The 23413-nt window shown below is 43.7% G+C and overlaps 1 protein-coding gene across 2 annotated transcripts in view; it reads left to right on the top strand.

The window, feature by feature from the left end:
- Cenpp (centromere protein P) overlaps positions 1-22603 on the top strand; it is a 190520-nt gene extending 167917 nt beyond the window's left edge. For both annotated transcript variants that reach the window (XM_052157269.1, XM_052157270.1), the window contains exons 6-8: positions 20892-20971; positions 21832-21923; positions 22287-22603. In XM_052157269.1, the coding sequence (XP_052013229.1) occupies positions 20892-20971; positions 21832-21923; positions 22287-22414 (300 nt within the window). In that variant the 3' untranslated portion in view covers positions 22415-22603. The remainder of the gene's footprint in view (positions 1-20891; positions 20972-21831; positions 21924-22286) is intronic.
- The last annotated feature ends 810 nt before the right edge of the window (positions 22604-23413 follow it).

A 23413-nucleotide genomic window follows, 5' to 3' on the forward strand; every position in this document is an offset into this window, starting at 1 on the left:
GGAAAGATACTATGACCAAGGCAACTCTTGTAAAGGCAAATATTTAATTGGGCTGGCTTCCAGGTTTAGAGGCTTCAACCCATTATCATCAAGGTGGGAAGCATGGCAGTGTGCAGGCAGACATGTGTCTGAAGGATGAGCTGAGAGTTCTGCATTTTGATCTGACTGCATCCAGGAGAAACTGGTTCTTCTGCACTGGACCAGGCTTCAAAGCCCGCCCCCACAGTGACACGCGTCCTCCAACAAGGCCACACCTCTAATAGTACCACCTCCCATGGTGCTAAGCATATCCAAACCACCACAACCAATATCTGGAATTGATTACAAGAACCTCCCATAGTTTTAGTTCTCTATCATGAGAATTTTCCTTTAAATATATGCAAGTGTTTTTGTTTTTTATTTTGTTTTGTTGACACAGGGTTTCTTTATAGCTCTAGCTGCCCTGAAATTCAGATATCTGCCTGCCTCTCCCTCCCAAGTACTGAAATTGAAGTTGTATGCCACCAGTCCAGCTGTATACAAACTTTAAAGATCAGAGTTTGATTTTATTCTTCGCAGTTTTTTTTTTGTCCTAAAATTATACAGAGGTGCTTTTTCTTTCTTTTCTTTAGAGGGTAGCTTAAAAGCATATTTACTTTGTTTTTATTAGTTAATAGCTGGTTTTGCATTTAAAGTGACTAATTTCAAGCAGGCTTTAGTGAAACAAACAATATTTTCACTGTGAAATCACTAGCATATGAGCTATGGGAGCTGTGCCATCATCTGTTTATGATGGTATGCCATTTGGTGTCTATAATTCAGAACAGAAGTGAATTTTAAATGTTTACATGCTGAAAATAGCTTCTTTACTCCAGGAGAGGAGCATTAGCAATGGCTGAGACTCGGCTCTGACCAAGAGCTGTCTCACACCTGGTGCCTTCTTAGTTTGTCATCTTGACCCCCTCACAAGCCCTGTGATGGTTTCATGCTGAGTCAGATGTGAGTCAGAAATTGATCACATCACTAGCTGCTTCTACTTCAAAATGTCTCAGGATCTATGCTTGCCCCACCACTACCAGTATCAGCCCCACCCACTTAACGAGGTGCCATTCAGATGTTTACAATCTGTGTTGGTGTGTTGTCTGAACACAGCCCTGGAAACACAGGTAGCCATGTGTACCCTTGTACCCGTGGGCACTTACAGAGGAAGCTGGTCCTCCTCTATCACTCTCTGCCATATTCCTTTGAAACAAAGTCTAGAAATTGTGGTCTTTGGTTCCACTGGTCCCAGTGAGCTCCCCATCTCTTCCCCACATAGCAGTGGATGGAGTTACAGGCACTGGAGAGACCATACCCAACTGTTAGGTGGAAACCAACCTCACTGAGCTCTGCAAGCTTGTGAGCCTTGCCTACTTACTGCTGTTCACTGCTGAGCCACATCTCTAACCCCCTCCTCATACTTTTTATCAATTTAACTAAACTCCTTTCAATTTGATTTCCTTTAGCCTTTATTACTTTATTACTCCTTAGAACTTTATTACTTGAAAAAATAAGCCTCTATTAAGTGAAAATTATGGACAATTTGTATAAAGTTACAAATAAAAAGTTGTCAAAGTGAATTATAATAAATAGAAAACATTTAGGAAAGTGGTATGTTTTTTTTTACAAAATTAGAGAAACAAATTGATATCTGTATATTTTTAAAAGGTCATTCAAATTTTAAAAATTAAGATAGAAATTAGTCACACAGCAGGTTAAATATAGTTAAAGAAAAGTGGAAGACAAACTTGAGAAAACCCTAATCTTAACAACCACCAGCAGAGGAAACCTCTGGCATTCTTCCTAAGCTGTAGGCAGTCTTTCCTGGATATCTGATCCACATGAAGCATCAACATTGAGCTTTGTGTCTAGCTTCTTTTACTTAGAATTGTGTCCTGGGTATGTCCATGTTGTAGTGGGTGTGGGCACTTTGTTCCTTTTTCTTGACCGGTGGAACTCTGGCTTTACCTAAGCACTCACCAGTTTAGGGAAATTGGGTTATTTGAAATTGTCTGAAATGAACAAATCTACCATGAACATTCTTGTATACAGATATGCTTTGATTTCTCATAGGTTCTTAGGATTGGAATTGCTGGGTTATATGAGGAACTCATGTTTATTGCTTATGAAAGTCACAAACCATTGTGATGGCACAAAAAATGGCAGAATAGGCCACTGCCCAGATCACTTTCTCTACTGAAATCACCATAAACTGCCAAATTTGCCAGATCAAACCATAACGAACCCTGGGATCAAATCCGCTATCTGCAGCCCCTGAGCAGTGCTGGGTGAAGAGAGAGCCACTGATTGCAGAGGAAAACATGGAGACGTTCTCTCCTGCCTGCATGCCTTCTTCCCATGCTCTTTATGGCAGCCGTGTTCGTGATGCAGCTTGCAGGAGTTAGTGCACAGATATGAACCTCCTCCCAGTGCTGTGTTATATATTCCGACCTGCTCTGATGGGCTCCCAGAGGAGTAGTGCAGAACCTGATCTGCCCCACTAGCACCCCTTGGCTGTAGCAGCTTTCTGAGATATACAGTCTCATATACTCTGAAGCCTTCAAGGGCAAGGGACAGCTGAAAAGGCACATAACAGATACACCACCACCACCGCCACCATCCCCAAAAAAAATCCTGGAAGGAAGATGAGGGAGAAAAAAAGAGCTACTGCTTATACAAAGGAAAAGTATACTATGCATGCCTAGAACTGAGCCCTGCTGAGGAGAGACTACAACGGGGACCTACCCCTCTAAGGTGAATGCAGAACTATGGGCAGTCTTAGCACCAAAAAAATGCCTACCTCAATGCCAAGCTCCAAAGGTCAGAAGATTTTCCTCTCTGGGCTCCAGGTGACTCTGATGGGTCATTGACTATGAATGAATATAACAGAAATATAATGGTACTCCAGAGATTTCAGTGGTCACACACATTCTACAGCCATAGCACATCAAGCTAAGGGTTGCTAAATATATATATATCTCAGTTGACCTTTAGCACAAGGAAGAACTTGATTCCCAGAACTACCATATTTGAAAGAACCAGCTGGTTCTTCTTCCACATCTGTCCACACCATGTGAACAAGCTACCTCACGCACCCAGTCCTGTGAATGTAGCCGTATCAGCTGCTGTGCCCTTCCCTACCCCTGAGCCAAATAAACCTTTCCTCATTAAAATTAAATAGAGCTTAGTTTTTAGCAACAGCAATATATATATATATATACATATACATATATACATATATACATACATACATACATACATACATACATACATACATACATTAGAAACAGGAAAGAATGATCCAGTCATAGGAAATAGGGTAGTGAAAGTGAGACTATCAACAAGAATGTTATTTTTTAAAAGCATCTAAATGAAAAATAGTATTTCCAAACAATGTAATATTTTTTCAGGCATAAAAATAAATGAAGTATTAAAGAGTCTAGAAAGCTTTGTTTAAGAAGCCAGACACTAAAAGTCTTGTATTGTATGGTTCTACTTCTTTGAATTATGTAAGATAGATAAATCTGTACAAATAGAAATGAAGAGGCTAGATGTAATGGCACGAACCTTTAATCCCAGCACTGGGATTAAAGACAGAGAACCAGGTGTGTCTCTTTGAGTCAAGACCAGCCTGTCTACATAGCAAGTTCCAGGACAGCCAGGGCTACACAGTGAGACCTTGTCTCAACTCCCACATCCACACTGCAAAAGGAAAAAGAAAAAAATGAAGAGTTGGTGGCAGCTGGGGCTTTCAGAGGGAGAACCGAAATGAGCTGATTGGAGTGCAGCTTTTATTCTAGAGTAGTAAACATGCTTTGGGAATAGGAATGTTGGGTGGCTGGACAGCACTTAGGATGTCCTGAGTACTGGCTAATTGTCAGTTTCGTAGTTACCTTTATGCTATATGAATTTTATGAATATTAAGCCAGGCAGTGGTGGGTACATGCCTTTAATCCCAGCACTCAGGAGGCAAACTCAGATGAATCTCTGTGAGTTTGAGGCCATCCTGGTCTACAGAGTAAAAGTACAAGGACAGCCAAAGCTACACAGAGAAACTGTGAATGAATGAATGAATGAATGAAAAGAAAAGAAAGACTTTTTTAAAAAGGAAGATAATTAAAACAACAAGCAGTTGTATGTCTAAAAAAACCTTCTTCCTCTTCATGTCCCAAGCCCAAGACATGAGCTTAGGAAAAGCATAAGAGAGGCTCGTTACCAAGTCCAGCACGAGCAACAGCTCAGTGGTTCTTCCCAGTCCAGGATTCAGATGACAGTTATTGTCTCTGAAGAGGGGCACCAGGCAAGTGAGAAATAAAATAGATAAAGCAAATGGTAACCTCCATTAAAGAGGAGGGTGGTGAACCGGCCCGCCCTGGAATAAGTGCCAGGGTGTGGGTCAGATTTAGTGATACAGGAAGCTGGAAGCTCATCCCACTGCAGATAGCACAGTCCCACTGGGAAGCTCCTCCCACTGCAGACAGCGCAGTCCCACTGGGAAGCTCCTCCCACTGCAGACAGCGCAGTCCCACTGGGAAGCTCCTCCCACTGCAGACAGCGCAGTCCCACTGGGAAGCTCATCCCACTGCAGACAGCGCAGTCCCACTGGGAAGCTCATCCCACTGCAGACAGCGCAGTCCCACTGGGAAGCTCATCCCACTGCAGACAGCACAGTCCCACTGGGAAGCTTCCACTGAAAACAGCCCTGTGTGCAGCTATGCTTTACCTTCCTGTGAACATTTAAAGGAATAATTTTCACTCTGTTTACTATATGAATGTATCATTTCGGAATGCATAACATGCTTTAAAAAGGGTAAAAGGAAACTTGTAAATGGTTTTACAAAATAAGCCATGGTTTCTACATTCTCTCCTCATGTTACTGTCTGCTGTTTCTATCCGGTATCCTAATAGATCTAAATAAGTACTTGTACTTGTAAAGGTTTCAGATTAAATGTCATATAGATCTATTTGTTTATTTCTAGTTGTTTGTGATAACTCAGATCGAATGCCTATCTTAGCTGCTTTGTTTTATTACATCTTGTTATAATACAAACTGAAAAGGACCACATGTAACTGGGTGGGTCTGATACTTACACACTGAGTCCAATAGTCAGGAGCCAGAAGCAACTGGAACTCTGAGCTTCAGGACAGCTATGGCTACAAAATGAGGCTCTGTCTCAGGAAAAAGAAAAACAAAAAAGAACTACACTACACGTTCACATTTTTTAAAGGTTTTCAGGTTCCTATTCTGTCTCATTTGGGCTTTCTGAGAGTCTCACTCTACAGCTCCAGCTGTCCTAGAATTCTCTGTGTACAACAGTCTTGCAGTGATCCTCCCATCTCAGCTAGAATTACAGGCATGTGCCACCATGTCTGGGTAGCTACTAGCTTTTAATTGTGGGGTCTTAATACATTTAAGTATTTAAATATACGTAGTATATTTATCTGATAAACACAAACCATCTGGTATCACCACCCCCACTCCCGCCTCTGCATTCCCAACAAGTGAGCAGATTCTTTCTCTAAGAATGTACAGTCCAGCTCCTCAGGAGACCTTGCTGCACTTGAGCCCTGCGTGGCTGTGAGCTGTAATTAGGTAAATGACTTCTCATGTCCATCTGTTAACATACACGCCAAGAGAACATCATTATCTCATTCTGTAGGGCAGAAAAGCCCCAAGTCTGTTAGCAGATACCCTTGGGAGAACTTCAGGAAGTGACTGGGCATTCTGAGGAGGTGCTGAGTGTGGTGGTATCTACAGAGGTTTCCAGTGGCTCTGACTCTGTCAACCTAACTGTAACTACTCGTTCAAAAGTCTTTTGTTTTCAGACTCCAAGTTTAGTTTCTCCTCTGTGTATTTTCTGGTATGGTAAAAAGCAGTAAAACGTGTCTACTTAGTATTCAGAACTGGTGAATAAGGAGTCTTCTCCCTGTTATAAATATGTAAGCAAGCATTGTGTTAAAGATGCTTGATGTTTAAAAAATATTATAGGTTCCCAATTTATTTGCAAATGAAGTATAACTTTTTTTTAAAAATTGAAATCTGACTTTTGGTTGTTCAGTCTTTAAGGGGGGAAAAAGCCAGCAGCTTGACTGTGTTGGCACACACTCTTCTGTTTCCATTCCTGCTGTTAGCCAGGGCTGCATAAACAGTGGTTGTTATGCAAGCCTCCCGGCCTCCAGGGCCCCTATCCTGCCCAGCCCTCAAATACAGCATCTGTGTGTTTCCAAATAGAGCTAAGTGCTGTACAATCCTTTTCAGTTTCTTTGGTCAGCCTCAACTTCTGGAAATTACTACGTTACTGCAAGTTTATTTAACCCTACATTCTAACTGAATTAGTTTTTAATATATTGTTTCCTTTTAATTGACCCAAGCTGAATTATTTAATGGAGAAAGGTTTTAAAAGACAAATAGAAGCTAAAAAATATTTAAAACAAATGTCTACAACTAAAATCTTTATGTAACAAAGATGTCTGAGCTGTAGCTTTCCCCATTTATCTCAAAATGCAATGCAACTCCAGCTGAAGCAGAGCATGTGACCCTAGCTCAGGATAAAGAAAGAGCACCTAACGTTGTGTGTGCATGAGCCAGAAGGTGGGCTCCATATTTTCAGGTAACTTCTTCTTTTTTTTTTTTTGTTTTGTTTGGTTTGGTTTGGTTTGGTTTGGTTTGGTTTGGTTTGGTTTTCTGAGACAGGGTTTCTCTGTATAGCACTGGCTGTCCTAGAATTCACACTGTAGACCAGGCTGGCCTCAAACTCAGAAATCTGCCTGCCTCTGCCTCCCCAGTGCTGGGATTACAGGCGTGCGCCACCACCACCCGGCAGGTAACTTCTTTTTATATATTTAAATACCAAAAGAATGGAAAGGGCCCAAAAACATCAATCAGAGCTCATATATATAAGCTATAAAACTTACTGAACAACATGCCTACCTCTGTCAGTCAGAACACGGATGAGATGTGGTGGCTGCTCCTGCAGCAGTGTCCACAGCCACAGCACCTTGAAAGGTCAACAAAGAACAGCAGCTGTGAGGACCGAGGCATTTTTGGCTCCCATCACAGTCCTGTCATTTTCAATTCCTTTACTCATCTGCTTTTCATCACGTTTTATGCTTCATGAGGTCACACATGCTGTCTTTTTTCTTTTTACTTTTGGTAAAATAAGACCAAAAAAGGGCATATATCATAAATACACAGCGTAATAATTTTTTACAAAAGGAGTTTGTATTATAACCACCACCGAAATCAGAAAATGGAACAGTCTCCAGAAACCCTGTCCTCTTTCCAGCCCTTGCTTCTAGGCAAGCACTGTGCTAGCTGGTGGAGAGCCCAGACTAATGTAAACCTTCATGGATAGAACAGACTGTAGGATTGATGTGTATCACAAATCTTTCATCCCATCACTGTGTGAAATTCACAAAGGATCTACCATCCTATTCCTAGGTTCTGCCCAGTTCCAGCTGTAATAAGTAGTATTGCTGTGAGTGTGTGAAGACGAGTACAGCTTTGGTTTGGAATTAATGAATCATGGGGTAGATATCTGTTGGCTTGAGTGTATGTTGTCTTATAGTTTCCCAAAGTAACTGTCAGTTTACTCAAGTGGTTTGTACATTTGTGTTTTTTAATAAGACTCTTTCAAGGCAACATAGATGGTAAGCAATCATTTTATATTAGCTTACACAGAAAAGGAATTTGATGGGTTCCTGTATAGCTCATGGTGGAGCTAAAGCTGTAGAGATGATACCTGGTCATTGAGGATGGAGTGCCCCTTCTACCAGTCACTCAGCACCTATGTCATCTCCCTGTGCCAACTTTTCAGTTTCAGTGGTAGTAAGTCTGAAGTCTGTTCTCTGCGGGGTAGGGGCTGCCTGTAAGGCATTGGCATTAATGCACAGGTAAGCTGGGTCTCAAGGACAGATGGGCAAGATCTATGTCAGAAAAAAGAAAGCTGGCAAAGTCTTCTATGAACGCACACACGCTCACGCTCACACGCTCACACACACACACACACACACACACACACACTCACACACTCACCAGACATTCTGCTACATTATTTCAAATTAATTTGTCCAGATTTTTGCAGTATTTTACTTAGGATGCTTTAGGAAAACAACTCTATTATAGAACATGCAAGGATTTTTTTTTACTTCCTCTTCATTTCCTCTAATTCAAAAGTTATTTCATTGCAGTATGAATGGTAATAAAAATGTTTTGTAGAGAAATGGGAAGTAGAGATGCAAGAGTAAACCGGGACCCTTCTCTCACTAGTCTCAAACATGGCCTCATGGACTCGTAGTAACACAAATGAAGAGATCCACACATGATCCACACATGTTATAATGTTGATGCTGGTTTTAACAACAGTCATCTATACTAATGTAAGACACTACCAGTAAGGCTTTATACACAAGCTGTGCAGTCTTCATAATTCTTCTGTTATGACAAACTTGTGGGAAAATGTATGTAAGAAAACAGTACAGACGGCCCTGGAAGGAACCAGGAGGTCCCTGGAGCTTCTATGGTGGTCTCTCCCTTTCACCCCTGCACTCAGCTTGGCAGCTAAGCTGTATCGCAGGGGCCCAGCTTAGCCTGCTGTTTCCATCCTGGCTCTGGGACACTAAAACATCAGTGCATGTTTGTGAGCCTCGTTTTTCTTATTTTAAAAATAGGCATGTTTTTACATCTCTGCCTTTGAACAGTGTTCCATGGTTTGTTAGACAAAAGCTCTTTGAGCACTAGAACTCCTGTACACAAAGTAAGTTTCTCCTGCCCTGTTCCCTGTTCTGTGATCAAAGCTGCCCTCCTATCTGGCTTCCTTTCTCCCAGGAATCCTTGTTTTCTTTTTCCTTAACCATCAGCTCTTGAGGTAATACAAAATTTAATGAGGGCAGAGGCAAGTAGAGGGGAAGGCACCAGTAAACTAGAGGAGGCCCGGAAGTAGGGGAGATGGCATCTCCTTAAGACCAGGGAAAGCCTGGAAGAAGGCCCTTTGGTTCTGAGTCAGTGTCCTCTGGGATGAGAAGTGGAAGCAGGACAGGTAGAAGTTCAACGTCACTGTAAGAGGCAGAAACAGTCTCCCTGCCCCCATCTCCCCAGCATGATGGTCTGCTGTGTGGGAAAGATAAAAAGACAAGAGGGTTCTAGGCTCTGAACCCAGAGTGGATTTTCCTTACAACTTTCCTCTGCATAGATAATGGGGTTTTTAATAAAAAGTAAAGCATAAGGAGTACCTTCACTAGGTCTAGGCTTTTTTTATTTTATTATGTGTATGAATATTTTGCCGTATTTATGTTTGCAGAGGTCAGAAGAAGGTGTTAGATCCCTAGAACTATAGTTACAGATCATTGTGAGCCACCATATAAATGCTAGGAATCAAACCTGTGCCCTCTTCAAGAGCTTTAAACCACTGAGCCATCTCTCTGGCCCCCAGGCTTTTTTGATGATTTATTCTTATACATATGAGTGTTTGTGTGTGTCTTAGTGTTTCCATTGCTGTAAAGAGACACCATGACCAAGGCAACTCCTATAAAAGACAGAACTTAATTGGGGCTGGCTTATGTGTTCTGAGGTTCAGTCCATCATCATTGTGGCAGGAAGCATGGCTGTGGCCAAGCAGGCAGGCATTGGAGGAGCTGAGAGTTCAACATCTCGTTGAGCAACAGGAGAAAGCAACAAAGGCAAAGAGAAGAAGATTGGCTTCCAGGCAGCGAGGAGGAGGAGGAGGACCTCAATGCCCACCCCCAAAGTGACACACTCCTCCAACAAGGCCACACCTACTCCAACAAGCCTTCACCTCCTAATAGTGCCACTCCCTGAACCAAGCATATTCAAACCACCACATTCCACTCCCTGGCCCCTATAGGCTTGTTCAAACACATGAGTCTATAGGGGCCATACCTAGCCATTGCATAATGCAAAAACATTTAGTCTAACTTCCAAAAGTCCCATGGTCTATAGCAGTCTCAACAATGTTATCAAACCAAAATCAAAGTCTCTTCTGAGATTCATCCACTCACTTAACTGTAATCCCCTATGAAATCAAAAAGCAGATCACATACTTCCAACATCACAGGCTATACATTATCATTCCAAAACATCATAGTGAGGAAATACTAGACCAAAGCAAAACCAAAAACTGGGCAAACCCTAAACTCTGCATCTCCATGTCTAATGTCCAACTTCTTTCAGCTTTGTTGGCTGTAACACAATTCTTTCTCTTGGGCTGGTTCCACTCCCTGCTGGTAGCTTTCCTTGGCAGGTATCCCACAGCTCTGACATCTCTAACATGTTGGGATCTTCAAAGCAACTTCAGCTTCACATCTTCTTGTTCCAGTTTCTAGAATCCACACATGATCTTCTGGGCTTTTCAAAAGACTTGGGGGGGTCACTTCTCCATCTCTAAGACTTGGGTCACTTCTCCATCTCTGCACTCTGTAGCAGTCTTGGCTCTGGTTGACTCTACTGCCACTGCTGTTCTTGGTGGTTATCCCATGGTACTGGCATCTCCAACACGCTAGAGTCTTTCACTGAACTAGGGTTCAACAGTAGCCTCTCACAGGCTCTTCATGGTGCCAAGCCTCAATTTCTTTGCATGACCCCTTCAGTTCTGGGCCATCAACTACAGCTGAGGCTACACCTTCACCAATGGCCTTGTCTGGCCTCTCACAGTGCCAAGCCTCAGCTGTTCTCCATGAGCCCCCTATTCCCTCCAAACCAGTACCATCTGGGGACTCTTACACATTACCAGGTCCAGCTGTAGCACAAAGTACAACCTTGGCTATCTCTGGAACACAGCTTCTTTGTGCTCTCAGGAAACACTTCCCTGATTTCACCTCAGTGGTGCTGGTCTCTTCTTACCTGGACTTAAGCTTTTCTCTCCTTAGAACATGCTCTCTGTACCATGCTGGGCTTGAACTTAGATATCTGCTTGCCTCTGTCTTCTGGAATTAAAGGTGTGTACCACCTTGCCTAAGCTTTTCGTGGCCACTAAACCTCAAGATCCAGATCAAAAGCTTGTGTCCTCTAGCCTTCGGGGTTATATGTGAGACGTTCAGTATCAGCCCTTGTACTCGGAGAGAATACAAGATGGAGTCTGCTGTGATGCAGGAAGGAACATTTGTCAGGGCAATCAGTTAATTTACATAGATCAATTCCCCAGTTCCTAAATCCCAAACCTGAATATTTGTTGTTTTCAAGTGCTGCTTCCTAAGTCATGTATACAGCACTCTACTACAGTTGGGTATTAAATAAAATAATTCCTGTAACACTGAAAATAAAACCTCTTTGTACTGATCAGAACTCTCACATATGAGTAGTAAACAGTGGATTTGTAAGGAATGAGTCACCAGTAGAAGGAGAGATGATATGTGTAGATTTTCAAGCTGAAGGATGTTTGTATGTCTGATAGTGTTAAAAATAAATGTGCAAGCTGGGTGGTAGTGGTACACGCCTGTAATCCCAGCACTCTGGGAGGCAGAGGCAGGTGGATTTCTGAGTTCAAGGCCAGCCTGGTCTACAGAGTGAGTTCCAGGACAGCCAGGGCCACACAGAGAAACTCTTTCTCGGAAAAAAAAAAATCCAAAAAATCAAAAAATAAAATAAAATAAAATAAATATGCAGATTTCTCCTTGCCCCCCCCCCAAAAAAACCCTGTCTCTTTCATTTCTAGATTGTAGTTGGCTCCAGATTAAACAAGTGAAAACAATAACCGAGTAATAATAACACCTATTATGATATAACTGTTTCTTGTTCAATGGCAAACACATAGAAGCTTAGTTGGGTGGGATCTTGCCACAAAGTCACCAGTCTCCTTGAACACAGTATTCTGCTCCATTTTATTTCCTGGTACCCTTTATTACTTGAGCCATACATTTTATGTTTCCTTTCTCAGCTTGCTGTGCTTGTTCAAAATGATCTTCATGAGACTTAACTAGAGAACAAAGTTTTTGTTTGACTTTTTTGAGACTTCCTTTGTCAATGCAATTAATATAAATCTCTTTACCTTGGCCTCAGGTAGACTCTTTGGACAAGGGCAAAAACCAGCCACATTCTTCACCAAAATGCCACAAGAACAGTATGTTACTGAAATTCTTCTCTACTGAAACATCTTAGACCAGGTCTGCATATTTCAAACCAACCTTCAAGATCAATGTCTTCCATATTCCTACTAGGATGTTCCATTAAACCCCACTTAAAGCTGATTTCCAAACCCAAAGTCCCAGAATCCACATTCCTCCAAACAAAAACCATGGTCAGGCCTATCATAGCAATACTCCACTCCTGATACTGACTTCTGTCTTAGTTGGAGATTCCATTGCTGTAAAGAGACATAATCACTAAGGCATTTCCTGTAAAAGACAGTATTTAATTGGGACTGGCTTACAGGTTCTGAGATTTAGTCCATTATGTCAGGAAACATGGCAGCACCCAGGTAGGCATGGCATTGGAACAGCTGAGAGTTCTACCTCATGTTCAAAAAGCCAAAAAGATAAGACTGGCTTCCAGGCCGCTGGAAGGAGGGCCTCAAAGCCCACCCCCAAAGTGGCACACTTCCACCATACCTCCTAAATATTCCTGGACCAAGAATATTCCAGCCACCACCACAGTGTGCATATATGTCTATGTACCATGTGCCTGGTGCCCAGAGAAGCCAGACGAGGGTGTTGGAGTCTCGGAGCACTGGAAACCAAATCCAAGTCACCTCAGAGTACAGCAAGTGCTCTTATCCTCCAAGTTATCTCTGTAGTCTAAATCCAGGCTTGGTAAGGTTGGTGCTTGCACATACTAATGGGTGGCACTAGAGTGAGAATTTATGAACAAAGCTTTGTAAAGGCAATTACAGTTCACAATAGAAATGTTTTTATTTATATCATCTCCTCTACCATCAGAGTCAGTCACAAGCACAGCATGGAACTGTGTTACAAAATGATTTAGCTTAACCAGGTGAGGAGTGGTGGCTCATGCCTTTGATCCCAACACTCAGAGGCAGAAGCAAGCAGATCTGTGAGTTTGAGGTCAGCCTGGTCCACAAAGCAAGTTCCAGAACAGTCAAGGCTACACAGAGAAACTCTGTCTCAAAAATGAATGAATGAATGAATGAATGAATGAATGAATAAGGGAGGGAGGGAGGGAGGAGGGAAAAGAAAGGAAGAAAGAAAGAGAAGGAAGGAAGGCAGACTCAGAAAAGAAGCTAAAAACAAAACCTTATCCATCAGAATGAGTTTTTTTAGAAGAGAGTTTTGTGGTCAAGGTGGGTCCATGATCAGTCTTTTGGGTAGCAATTATTGAAAGAGATAGCCTGATGTAGCCTTGAGAGAAGTCCTCCTTCCAGAGCTCTGACAAGAACTACATTAGAAAGGAAGCCACTATGTATAGCATGCTGGGGACCCTGATAGGAGAGATAGGCCCTTCAGTTCTCTTCAGAACAAAGACACTTTTATGGTTTTATAGTTTTCAGGTGGGAAATCCTGCAACACATGATGTATTCTTACCAGATGGAACCGTAGGTTTGTCTTGCAATCACAAAGGGAAGAGACTAGGCTTGCTTTCCACTGAGATATGTATGATATCCACCCTTTGGGCTCTACCACCGTAACACAGACTCAGTGAAATATGTGTAGCTGTGCCAGTGAGGTGTCATTTGGGTCACCCATGGTTGACCTCCATGTTGTTTTCATATGTCTTTAAGGACTTTGAATATTTTCAGTGTCCTTTGTCCAGAAGCCATACACAACCATGAGGGCATGGGATGTGACCTACAGCCCACAGATCACATCCAGGCTGGGGAGAGCTGTCCTGGAGCTTTGTGGTTTTACTCATGAGCAGTGGAGGAGCTGCAATGGCATTGTGACTTTCCTGGGCTCATGGCCCATATGAGCTTGGAATAGAGAATGTTCTACTTGTTTGCTTCTCTGAGTAACATTTAGCATATGTTTGTAAAGTCCCTCTGGATAAGCAGTATTTATCATGACCTCCTTGGCTGATCCCAGTAATGTAGATGGTTCCAACAATAGTCCTGAACAGCGTTCGCGCTCTCTCTCTCTCTCTCTCTCTCTCTCTCTCTCTCTCTCTCTCTCTCTCTCCCTCCCTCCCTCCCTCCCTCCGTCCCTCCCTCCCTCCCTCCCCTACTTCCTCTGCTGATGACATGAGACCTCTGTTGAGTCAGATGAGTGAGGGGCTGGAATTTCCTGAGCCAGTGTGCACTGTGCCCATTGTTCTTACAACCCAGAAGACTTAGTGCAGACTTCATGGCCAGGCCAGTGTTTTTTGTGTCTCAGGTCACAGGACCAAGGCCGGGGAAGTTAGTGTATGATTTGGATGAAATCTGACAACACGGCTGTTTCATTCAGCTCTATGTGCACTGCTTTATGGAATGTTTACTTGAAAAAAACAGTTCTAGAAAAAATAAACTTGAAAGTCCACAGACAGTCAGTTCTTCCATTCTCTGTATAATTAAAGGATGTGGAGGCTGGCGCTGGCTGTCCGTGCTGACAGTCCAGGCAGGTCAGCATCTGAGTTGGATGGTAGGTACTGTGCCTCCTTTCTGGTGGTTCTGCTGATCTGAAATTGTCCAAAATGGGCTTCTAATGCTAGACGGGGTGGATCTGTCAATTCACAATCTGAAGATTGTGATGATACTATTTCTTCTCCTAATTGCTCTAGAATAGCTAATCTTTCACTCAAACAGACCATGGGGCTGTGAGCCTGATTCACTTGCCTCACTGACTAAAAGGATCATGGAACCTGCCAGCCTTGCTTTGGGCCCTGAGTCAGATGAGCTCTTGTCAGATGGATGCTACATCTTGTCCACTCTTTTGATGTTTAGAGTTTTTCAATTAAAGGTAACACTTTTAACCCTTTAATTGCCCCTCCACTAGAGCCTTTACGACCTGATAGTCTGGGATAAGGTGCAGAGGCACTTCAGTATTTGGGAAATGGTCAAGAGAGAAGAGTCAATGCTCCATCGATATGGAGAGGTATCCTGAGATATGCGCCAGAGATAATACATGTTTATAGCATCTGTGTGCACAGATAGGTAGAGAAGTGGCTGTTGATGTATGTTCCAGTGTACCTTTCCTTATTCTTTCCACTCAGAGGTATGATCTAAGTAACAAAACTGTAAGAAAGCTGTCTTGGTTACTAATCCTATTGGCTCCTTGGAGAGTTGTTTCTTTCCACAACAGAGCGAGGGTGTGCAACATGAGCCACAACTTTTAGCACCAGTTTCTATCTCTCCTGTTCCTCCCACCCATGGCAGGAACCTGTAAGAACTAAGGAGCAGGTTGTGACAAGTGGGAACAATGAGGTTTGTGGTAGTGATCCTAACATGTCAGAGAGAGTAAGGGACTGATGCTGTTACAGATAGGAAGATAGGTAGAGAGCATCAGAAACAAAGATTCTGTCAGTGTTCATAGAGGTTGCTGTTGTCTATGAACGCCAACTCACACACCTAATCCATCAAGATGTGACACAGGGCTTGGAGAGTTTGGCTTTGGTCACATAGGAAGTGTCTTTGTGATGGAAGGCACTGTGTGTGCAGGGTGAGGAATGTGATAGCACCGTCTCTGTGTCCACATGCAGCTTCTGTCAGTTCAAAACTATTCTGAAGTAAACAAGAGCTGAAACTCACAGTTGAAAAGTGATTGTCCAGCCAACAAACAACTGAGCTGGGAACCACTGTCCCTGGCAGAGGCTGTGCTGGCACAGCAGTCACTGTGGTCTGAGTGGGACTCTTATGGAAGCTCCATTATCAGTCATCTTGGCTGAAGGGACACAGGGGAAGTGACCTGTTTAGAAAGTTTCTGTGGAGCAACTCCCATCTGTGTTGTTTGGAGATGGCAGTTCAGTTCACAGGTCAGCAGGCAGTGGCAGCTCGGTCCACTTGCAAGCACTTCACAGAGGTACCAGAAGTCCAGTTCATTAGAGTCGGGAGAGCAACAGCAGTGACACAATGTAGCAGAGACAGCCAGGCCTCAGCCTCTGCTCGAGTCAGCAGAGGGAACACCAGAAGTTCTCGGCTGTGCCTCTCAGGGAAGTGAAGATCAGCAATGTGAAGATGCCAGACCCACAAGCGTTACACACCTAGCTCTATCCTCAAGCCAAGCTCTGCCTCCATCACTCCACGGAGTCCTAGTCATACCCTCCAAACATCTCGTGTCCTCCACGTGCCTTGCCTCAGCATGGCTTTTGCCTCAACACGTACATCCAGTCAGCCCGAGTCTGCGGAAGCAGCAACAAACTGCAGCAGACCACCAGAACTTTTTTTTGTTTTTTTTGTTGTTGTTGTTTTGTTTTGTTTTTGTTTTTTGGATTTGGTTTTTTCGAGGCAGGGTTTCTCTGTGTAGCCCTGGCTGTCCTGGAACTCACTCTGTAGACCAGGCTGGCCACAAACTCAGACATTCGCCTGCCTCTGCCTCCCAGAGTGCTGGAATTACAGGCGTGCGCCACCACCGCCCAGCCCACCAGGACTTTTAGATGCATTTCTCTGTATGGAGTCCCAACAAATGCAGCTCAACTACACAGTGTAAGGTGGACCAATACATGTGTGTCGTTAGCAAAGAATCCTTCATCACGTGTCCTTTCATGTGCTTGCTTTAGCAGAACTCCTCTCTCCTGTGTCTGCTTCAGTGAAACATTCCTTCACAAGTCGGCCTTAGCCTTTCACACCTGTGTCCACTTTAACAAAATGTTCCTTCCTGTGTTTGCCCCAGCAAAACACTATCCAACCGACTTTCCAAAGAGCCCTTAAGTTTCCACTTCAGCTAGGGATGTTCCTTTCCTTGCCCTATTCTTGTTTGATTGATTTTATCCTTTGTTAGTCATTTAAAAGTTGCCTTCTCTGTTTTGAGATAGGGCCATTCCAGGCTGGCATTGAACCTTTAATCTGCCCGCCTCAGACTCCATGGGATAGAGCATCAACACATTCAGCTACTGATCTTACTATTAGCTATACATGATCTATACATAGCTTTTTAATATCGTCACTCAGTGTACGGATTCCCTGTGTCTTTACAATGGCTTTTAAGAGTTTTCAATTATGAAGAAACCAGTTTACCAAAGAGTCAATTTCTGTCTCCCACAGTCACTGCTTTTCACTGTGTATCTACAAATCTCTAATGTACGATTCGGAGACTTTCTGCTGTGACTTTTTAGGTCCATAGTTTCAGCTCTTTGTACCTCTGAACCACCTGTTTCTTTTGTGTAATGTGAAACAAGGGCTGAGGTTCCTTTTGAGGGAGGGAGGACTGAGACAGGGTTTCTCTGTGTAGCCCTAGCTGTCCTGGAACTTGCTCTATAGACCAAGCTGGCCCCAAATTCACAGACCTCTGCATGATTCTGCCTTCTGAGTGTGGGATTAAAGGCATGCGCTACCACAGCCCCAAGGTTCCTTATATGAAGAGGCCCAGCTGTCCTGGCAGGAAGAGTTTGACACATGGCACACATGTGGCAGCTGACCACCATCTGCATGTGCAGCTCTGCTTCCAGGAGATCTGACACTCATCAGGCACGCATGTGGTACAGACACATTCATGCAGGCAAAATACCTATACATATAAAATAGGAATAAATCTTTTTTAAAAAAAAAGTTGCACCTATGTGGTGGTGCACACTTGTAATCCCAGCCCTGAGGAAGAAATAGGAGGATGTCTGGAGCTTGCTGGTAGCACAGCTGGCTAGCTAAATGAGAATCAGCATGTCTCAGTGAAAAGTGTGTGGTGCTCTGTGCTCTTAGAGAGGACCAAGTTTGGTTCCTAGCACTATATCACGTGACTTACCACTGCCTGTAACTTTAGCTCCAAAGTCATTGCCCTCACAGGTACCTACATATGTACACATGAATATATACACACACATACTTTGAAATAACAATAAACTCTAATTTCAGCACAGAGGCAGGCCAATCTCTGAGTTCAAGGCCATCCTGCTCTACAAAATAATTAGTTCCAGGCCAGACACAGCTAGTGTGAAGCCCTGTCTCTAAATAATGATGGAGCCAGGCATGGTAATCCAGCTGTCTGTGAGTTCAAGGCCAGACTGGTCTACATAGAGTTATAAGACAGCAGGGCTACACAGAAGAACCCTGTCTTGAAAACAACAACAAACAAGGTAAAAACAATCCATGTATCTATATTAGCTAGTGAACAGATACAAAAAAGTTCATATTATAGAATTCTAAAATGTCCATAACAGGAAATCTATAGCAGAAAATATGTTAATGGTTGCCAATTCTGTATTGGAGACAACATTTAAAAGCCAGAGTTTCTTTACAGAGTAATGAAAACATTGGAGAATTAGCAAGTGGTATAATTGTACCACCTTGGAAATATAAAATTGTGTGTTCTAGTTGTTTTATTATATTTGTGTACTTTGAATTATGAGGTTTTAAAGATAATTGAATTGTTCAGGCATAATTTTCTAAAGTCAAGATAAACTGACATCTGTGGACATCCAGACTGCTCATGGGATTCCCCGTTCATCGGCTGCTATGGGAACTTAGTGGGAGGAAGGTGATGTTATAGTGCTGAGCCACTGTGGCTGAAGCATAGTACAAGGCAGCCTGCCTGTTAGAATATAGCCCCTCTGTAATCCCTCAGCCAGTGCCATAGTGCTGCGCGTCAAATATGGACCGGGCTGGATATCAAATGACCAGCACACACACATCCATTTATCTATCATAAACACCAGGGTTTGGGGTTTTGGTTTTGGGGTATTTTTTTCCCTCATGCAAATTCTACCATATGTCACACAGCTGAGTAAACACACAACTACAACATTCCTCGGGGGCACTCTGTCCCTGGAGTGGAGGCATAAGAGCCAGCTGTAGTATGCATGAGGCCTCTCCAACAGCGACCTCCCTAACACAGCCTTCCTGATGACATCTGCAGACATAAAGGCTTCTGTTGTTCTCTGTACACACCAGAGCCCCGGTGATGTGGAAAACTCACCTGAGCATGAGACAGAGCATGTCCAAGATTGTCCTTCCAGGGCCTGGCCAGGTGTTTTCCCTCTTGGGCCTTGGCTTGACTGATGGAAGAATGCGACCTAAGTTTCCATATCTGGTGGATAGTTTCTGATGAACCCTTTGCTGTCTTACTGGTTTTCTTGGAACACACTCCGAGTCAGGGACCATAACTAACTCGTTCCTGCCTGCGTAGTCCTTCCTTATCAAGGTTGAGTACAGTGCTAGCTCAGATTTCCTGTCACTCTTAAAACTAGCTGAATATTTAGTCTGATTATTTTTCACAGCTCTCTCCCTTACCCTCAGTCTTCTAAACCCTTGTCATTAAGAATAGCACTTTATTAGCAACTATAATAACAAGATGGGTGTTCTTGGGGGTCCATTCAGGCTGTTGGCTTTTAATTCCTTCCTAACTCTCCACTGTGTTCTAGAGTTGAGGTGGCCAGGCAAGGAGTGAAATGCAGCAACCTTAACTTAATGCAGGGGAGCCCTTGCAGTCTTAGCTTCCCAGAAGCAGGAGTTTGAGTGCCTGCCCTCAACCCAATGTCAGCATTTCTGTCTTTGTCATTAAAAACTAAGTAAACTTTTAGTGAAAGCATCTAATTTGAGCCTTCCTTTTGCTCATTCGATAGCATGGCCCGGGAGTGGAATCAGCTCCCTCCTGCTTGAAGGCCAAGCCTCAGGCCCCGCCTTGGAGCCAGCCCAAGCCCCAGTGCTCCCTTGAGTCCTATGTGCTCCGCCAAGCAGAGTCTGGAAGCCTTACTGCCACGTTCACACACACACTCCTGTACGTTCCTCCAACAGTTGTTATTAATTTAGAAGAGCCTGAGGTTTTAACATCAACCAGCACTTTCCACTGAAATCACTTAGGTATACATTTTCCTTCTAAAAACTTGTTTTGCTGAAATTAGTAATTATCTGTAAAGTACACCAGCCCACCCCAGCTTTGGAGCCTGGATGTGTTCTTTGTTGGTGGCTATATGCAGAGACACTGGCAGCCCTGGCTTCCCATGCTAGCAGTAGCTTTCCAAGGGGGAGTATTCTTGAAGGGTAGTGACACATATTCGTCTCCATGGAACTTTATTTGATGGGCCCAAACAGCTTTAATCTAGCCAGTCTGTACAGCCGCAGAAGGTTCTGCCACCCCCCAATCTCAGCCCTGCCTCAGAGGCAGCTGCACCTCAGTCCTTGCTTGGCTTAGCTATCACCCCTGGGAAGCATTACTTCTTCAGGCACTGAGAGGATACACGGAAGGATCTTTCAAAGATTGGCCTTAACACCTTAAAATCTTGTGGTGATGTCAATCTCAAGTCAGTTGTTTAGTCTCTAATCCTATAGTCTGTTTGCACACGAGAAGAAAAGAAGTGGTCATCAATTACATTTGTCTTCTGATCAGATGCTTGGAAAATAAACTTTGTTGTCATGGTGATATAAACGCAAGTCAGTTCTGATCTACTAGAGCCTCCTAGATCCTGCTGTGGACAAGCATGGAGGCATGTCCAGAGCAATCATACTGAGGAAACCGTACCTGCTCATCTGTGACACTCACCCCATCCCTGTCCTCTATAGACAGAATACTGCAGCCAGGACAGGTCTCACCATGAAGCTGACTCTTAACAGGCAACATGCTGTACTCTATCACAGTGGGAACCTGGTGAGGTCTAGCTCATGTCACGCTGTGCCCTATCACAGTAGGAGCCTGGTTCCTCCATTCTAGTTGGGAACCTGGTGAGGTCTAGCCCATGTCAAGGAGTCAAGGGGTCAGAAGCTTATCTGGGTGAGTTGTGAGGACAGACGCGATTTGCACCAGTCAATGACCTAAGTGACACTTCCATCCCAGGCACTAAAGTGTTTCTTCTGGCTTTCAGAATGCTACTTCTAGAGAAATCTGACTGTAACTATTTTCACATACAGGAAAAATACCCAGATAGTGTATACCTCTCAGAAGGCACCTGTTCCCACTGCATGGAGATCCACAGTGCCAAACTGCCAGGGTAAGTCTGTGCAGCTCGACACCCCTGGAACCAGGACTGTCCATAAGAAAGGCTAAGAAGCTACCTGAGGAGAACGAGGGTATCTAGTGGAGACATGGTGGCATCACAGGAGATGCCACTGACAGTGGGCAGGTAGACTGCGTATAACCATGAAGGAACAGCAAAGGACGGTGTCCATGGCTGGAGGATCTAAGTGCTGGCCTGGGGGTCAGCAAGAGGCACTTCTCCTAAGGGACCTCGGGTAGCCAAGAGAAGGCTATGACCCTGCTGGTATGACAGAGACAGCAGTAGGAAGTCAAAGGTCCACAGAGAACCCGAAGTACCAAACAGATGCCCTCTACACCTAAGACCCTTGGAAGTATCCCCCACAGCTGCCTGCCTTCATATTTGCACATGCCTGTATGTCAAGACCCAGGTTCACCAGCCTAACTACAAATAGCGTGCCTTCTAACAGGGTCTTCCTTATTTATACAGGCGGCCAGGTCTGGCCTTTGTTATGTGGTTGTAGTTCATTTTTTTCTCGGGCCTCATCCTCCAGTTAGGAGTCCTGACTGTGGTCCTCAGGTCCTGAGGGGCTTGAGCATTTCCTTCCTGTTTCTCCTTCCGTATGGCACATGGCTGCTCTCAAAGTGCACAGCTTCCTATCAATTCCAGATCATGTTCAAAGCATGCTGCCTGCCCCATCAATTAGCACACTGTTTGCCATGGTGTGAGTACAAATTTCTGAACTGTTCTATGGAACTCATCACACATCTTCCTCCTCTGTGGGGAGATGGTTTTAGGAGGTAAGCCTGGCCAGCAGAGACCATGTGACTAATTTTTTTGAATTCCAGGAGCACCAAATATCATTTCTTTTTCAGGTTTGAACTGGTGATTGTTTGGAAGATACAAATAGATGAGGAAGGGAAGGTTTTTCCAAAGCTGGATCTTCTTACCAAAGTCCCAGAGCAAGGTAGGACTCCGGGTGTATGGATACCCTTTCTAGAGGATGTCTCGGTGTGCTCAACAAAGCCACCTGAGTATCTTATCTGGGTTTACATGGGAAGAATCAAAAGTTGAAAATGTCATTAAATGTACTTTATAGGTCAACTTTTAATATACTTTAATCAGTAACCACCCAAACACACAAGAAGGAACTACTTTCCTGAGGCCTTTGCAGGATGGGTGGAAGGCATTTTCTCTGCCTCGGGTTACAGCTGACATCTATCGCCCCTTGGTCTTCAATCTGTCTCAGTGCTTTCCACTGTGTGGCTATTGGGGGGAAGTGCTGTCTTAGATATTCTGATGTTTCTTACCTGGTTTGTTTTCTTCACAGCCCTAGGACTGGACAAGAACAGAGTCATAGAAACTGCTGCTCTCAGTTTCCGAAGCCTGCTAGGTGTACTTGGTATTGAAGCTGCTCTAGACAGCCTGATAAGATTGTTCAGTGCAGATAACAACTAGTTCCTGGCTGGCAAACACACAGGAATCCAATGCTGGGCTGAGGAACATTCGAAGTATGTTGAATATGGACATTTCTCTCTTCCAATTAGAAGCCACATCCTTCAGACATGAGTTTGTGTGCATTAGAGGTATATTACATATGAACTCCCATGGCATAAAAATAAAGCTATTCAGGTATGTTAAAAGCAACATGTATATAATGCTAAAGTTTAATATTTGAGAAAAGGTTCCAAGAATGGTTGTCCATTCTCAAATGTGTATGAAAGAGCTATGTTAAGCTGCCAACAACACATGAGGTTGGGATACAGTAAAACTCAAAGCTTTCCATCTGGTCTGCCTAGCAGAACTCTCCCAGCAAGTCCTGATACAGAAGTAGCACTGTTGACAGCAATGACTGCACTGTTGCCTTACTTGGAAACTTGCAGACACACCCACAGCCTGAGGGTGGTACATGACTATGATTCTAGCACACAAGAGCAAGTTTAGGGCAGCCTTGGCTATATAGTGGGCCACTGTCTCAGAATACAAAGGCTGGATTATGCCTCCATCATAGTAGAACAATTGCCTAATGTGTACAAGGCCCCTAAATCCAATCCCCTGTACCACATAAGAACTGCCTGGCTAAGGCTGCAGTATCTCAGACACAGAGCTATATTGTTAGGTGAGTGCCTCAATTACCTGCTGTGCTGCCAGGAGGAGGGGTTGGTATGGGCATCCTGAACCAAGCAGTCAGGAGTATGGTTGGAGGATAGGCCTGTACATGTTGATGGGGTGCTCCATGTGTTCTTGACCCCAGGAGACGCTGTTTGTTTCCATCTACCTATCTATCCAAGCCAGGGACACTTGCAAAATTAAAATGCCCTAAAACAGACCAGCATTCTAGAAATACAGGTTTCTGTGAGAGCTTGGGACCCAGCCTTACCTTAGATCACTACTGTGGCATCAGACAACCAAAGACACACACAAACATATACCCCTAGAAACTTCCACGTCAGTCAA

This window comes from Apodemus sylvaticus, chromosome 14 (genome assembly GCF_947179515.1).
Source record: "Apodemus sylvaticus chromosome 14, mApoSyl1.1, whole genome shotgun sequence".
Lineage (NCBI taxonomy): Eukaryota > Metazoa > Chordata > Mammalia > Rodentia > Muridae > Apodemus > Apodemus sylvaticus.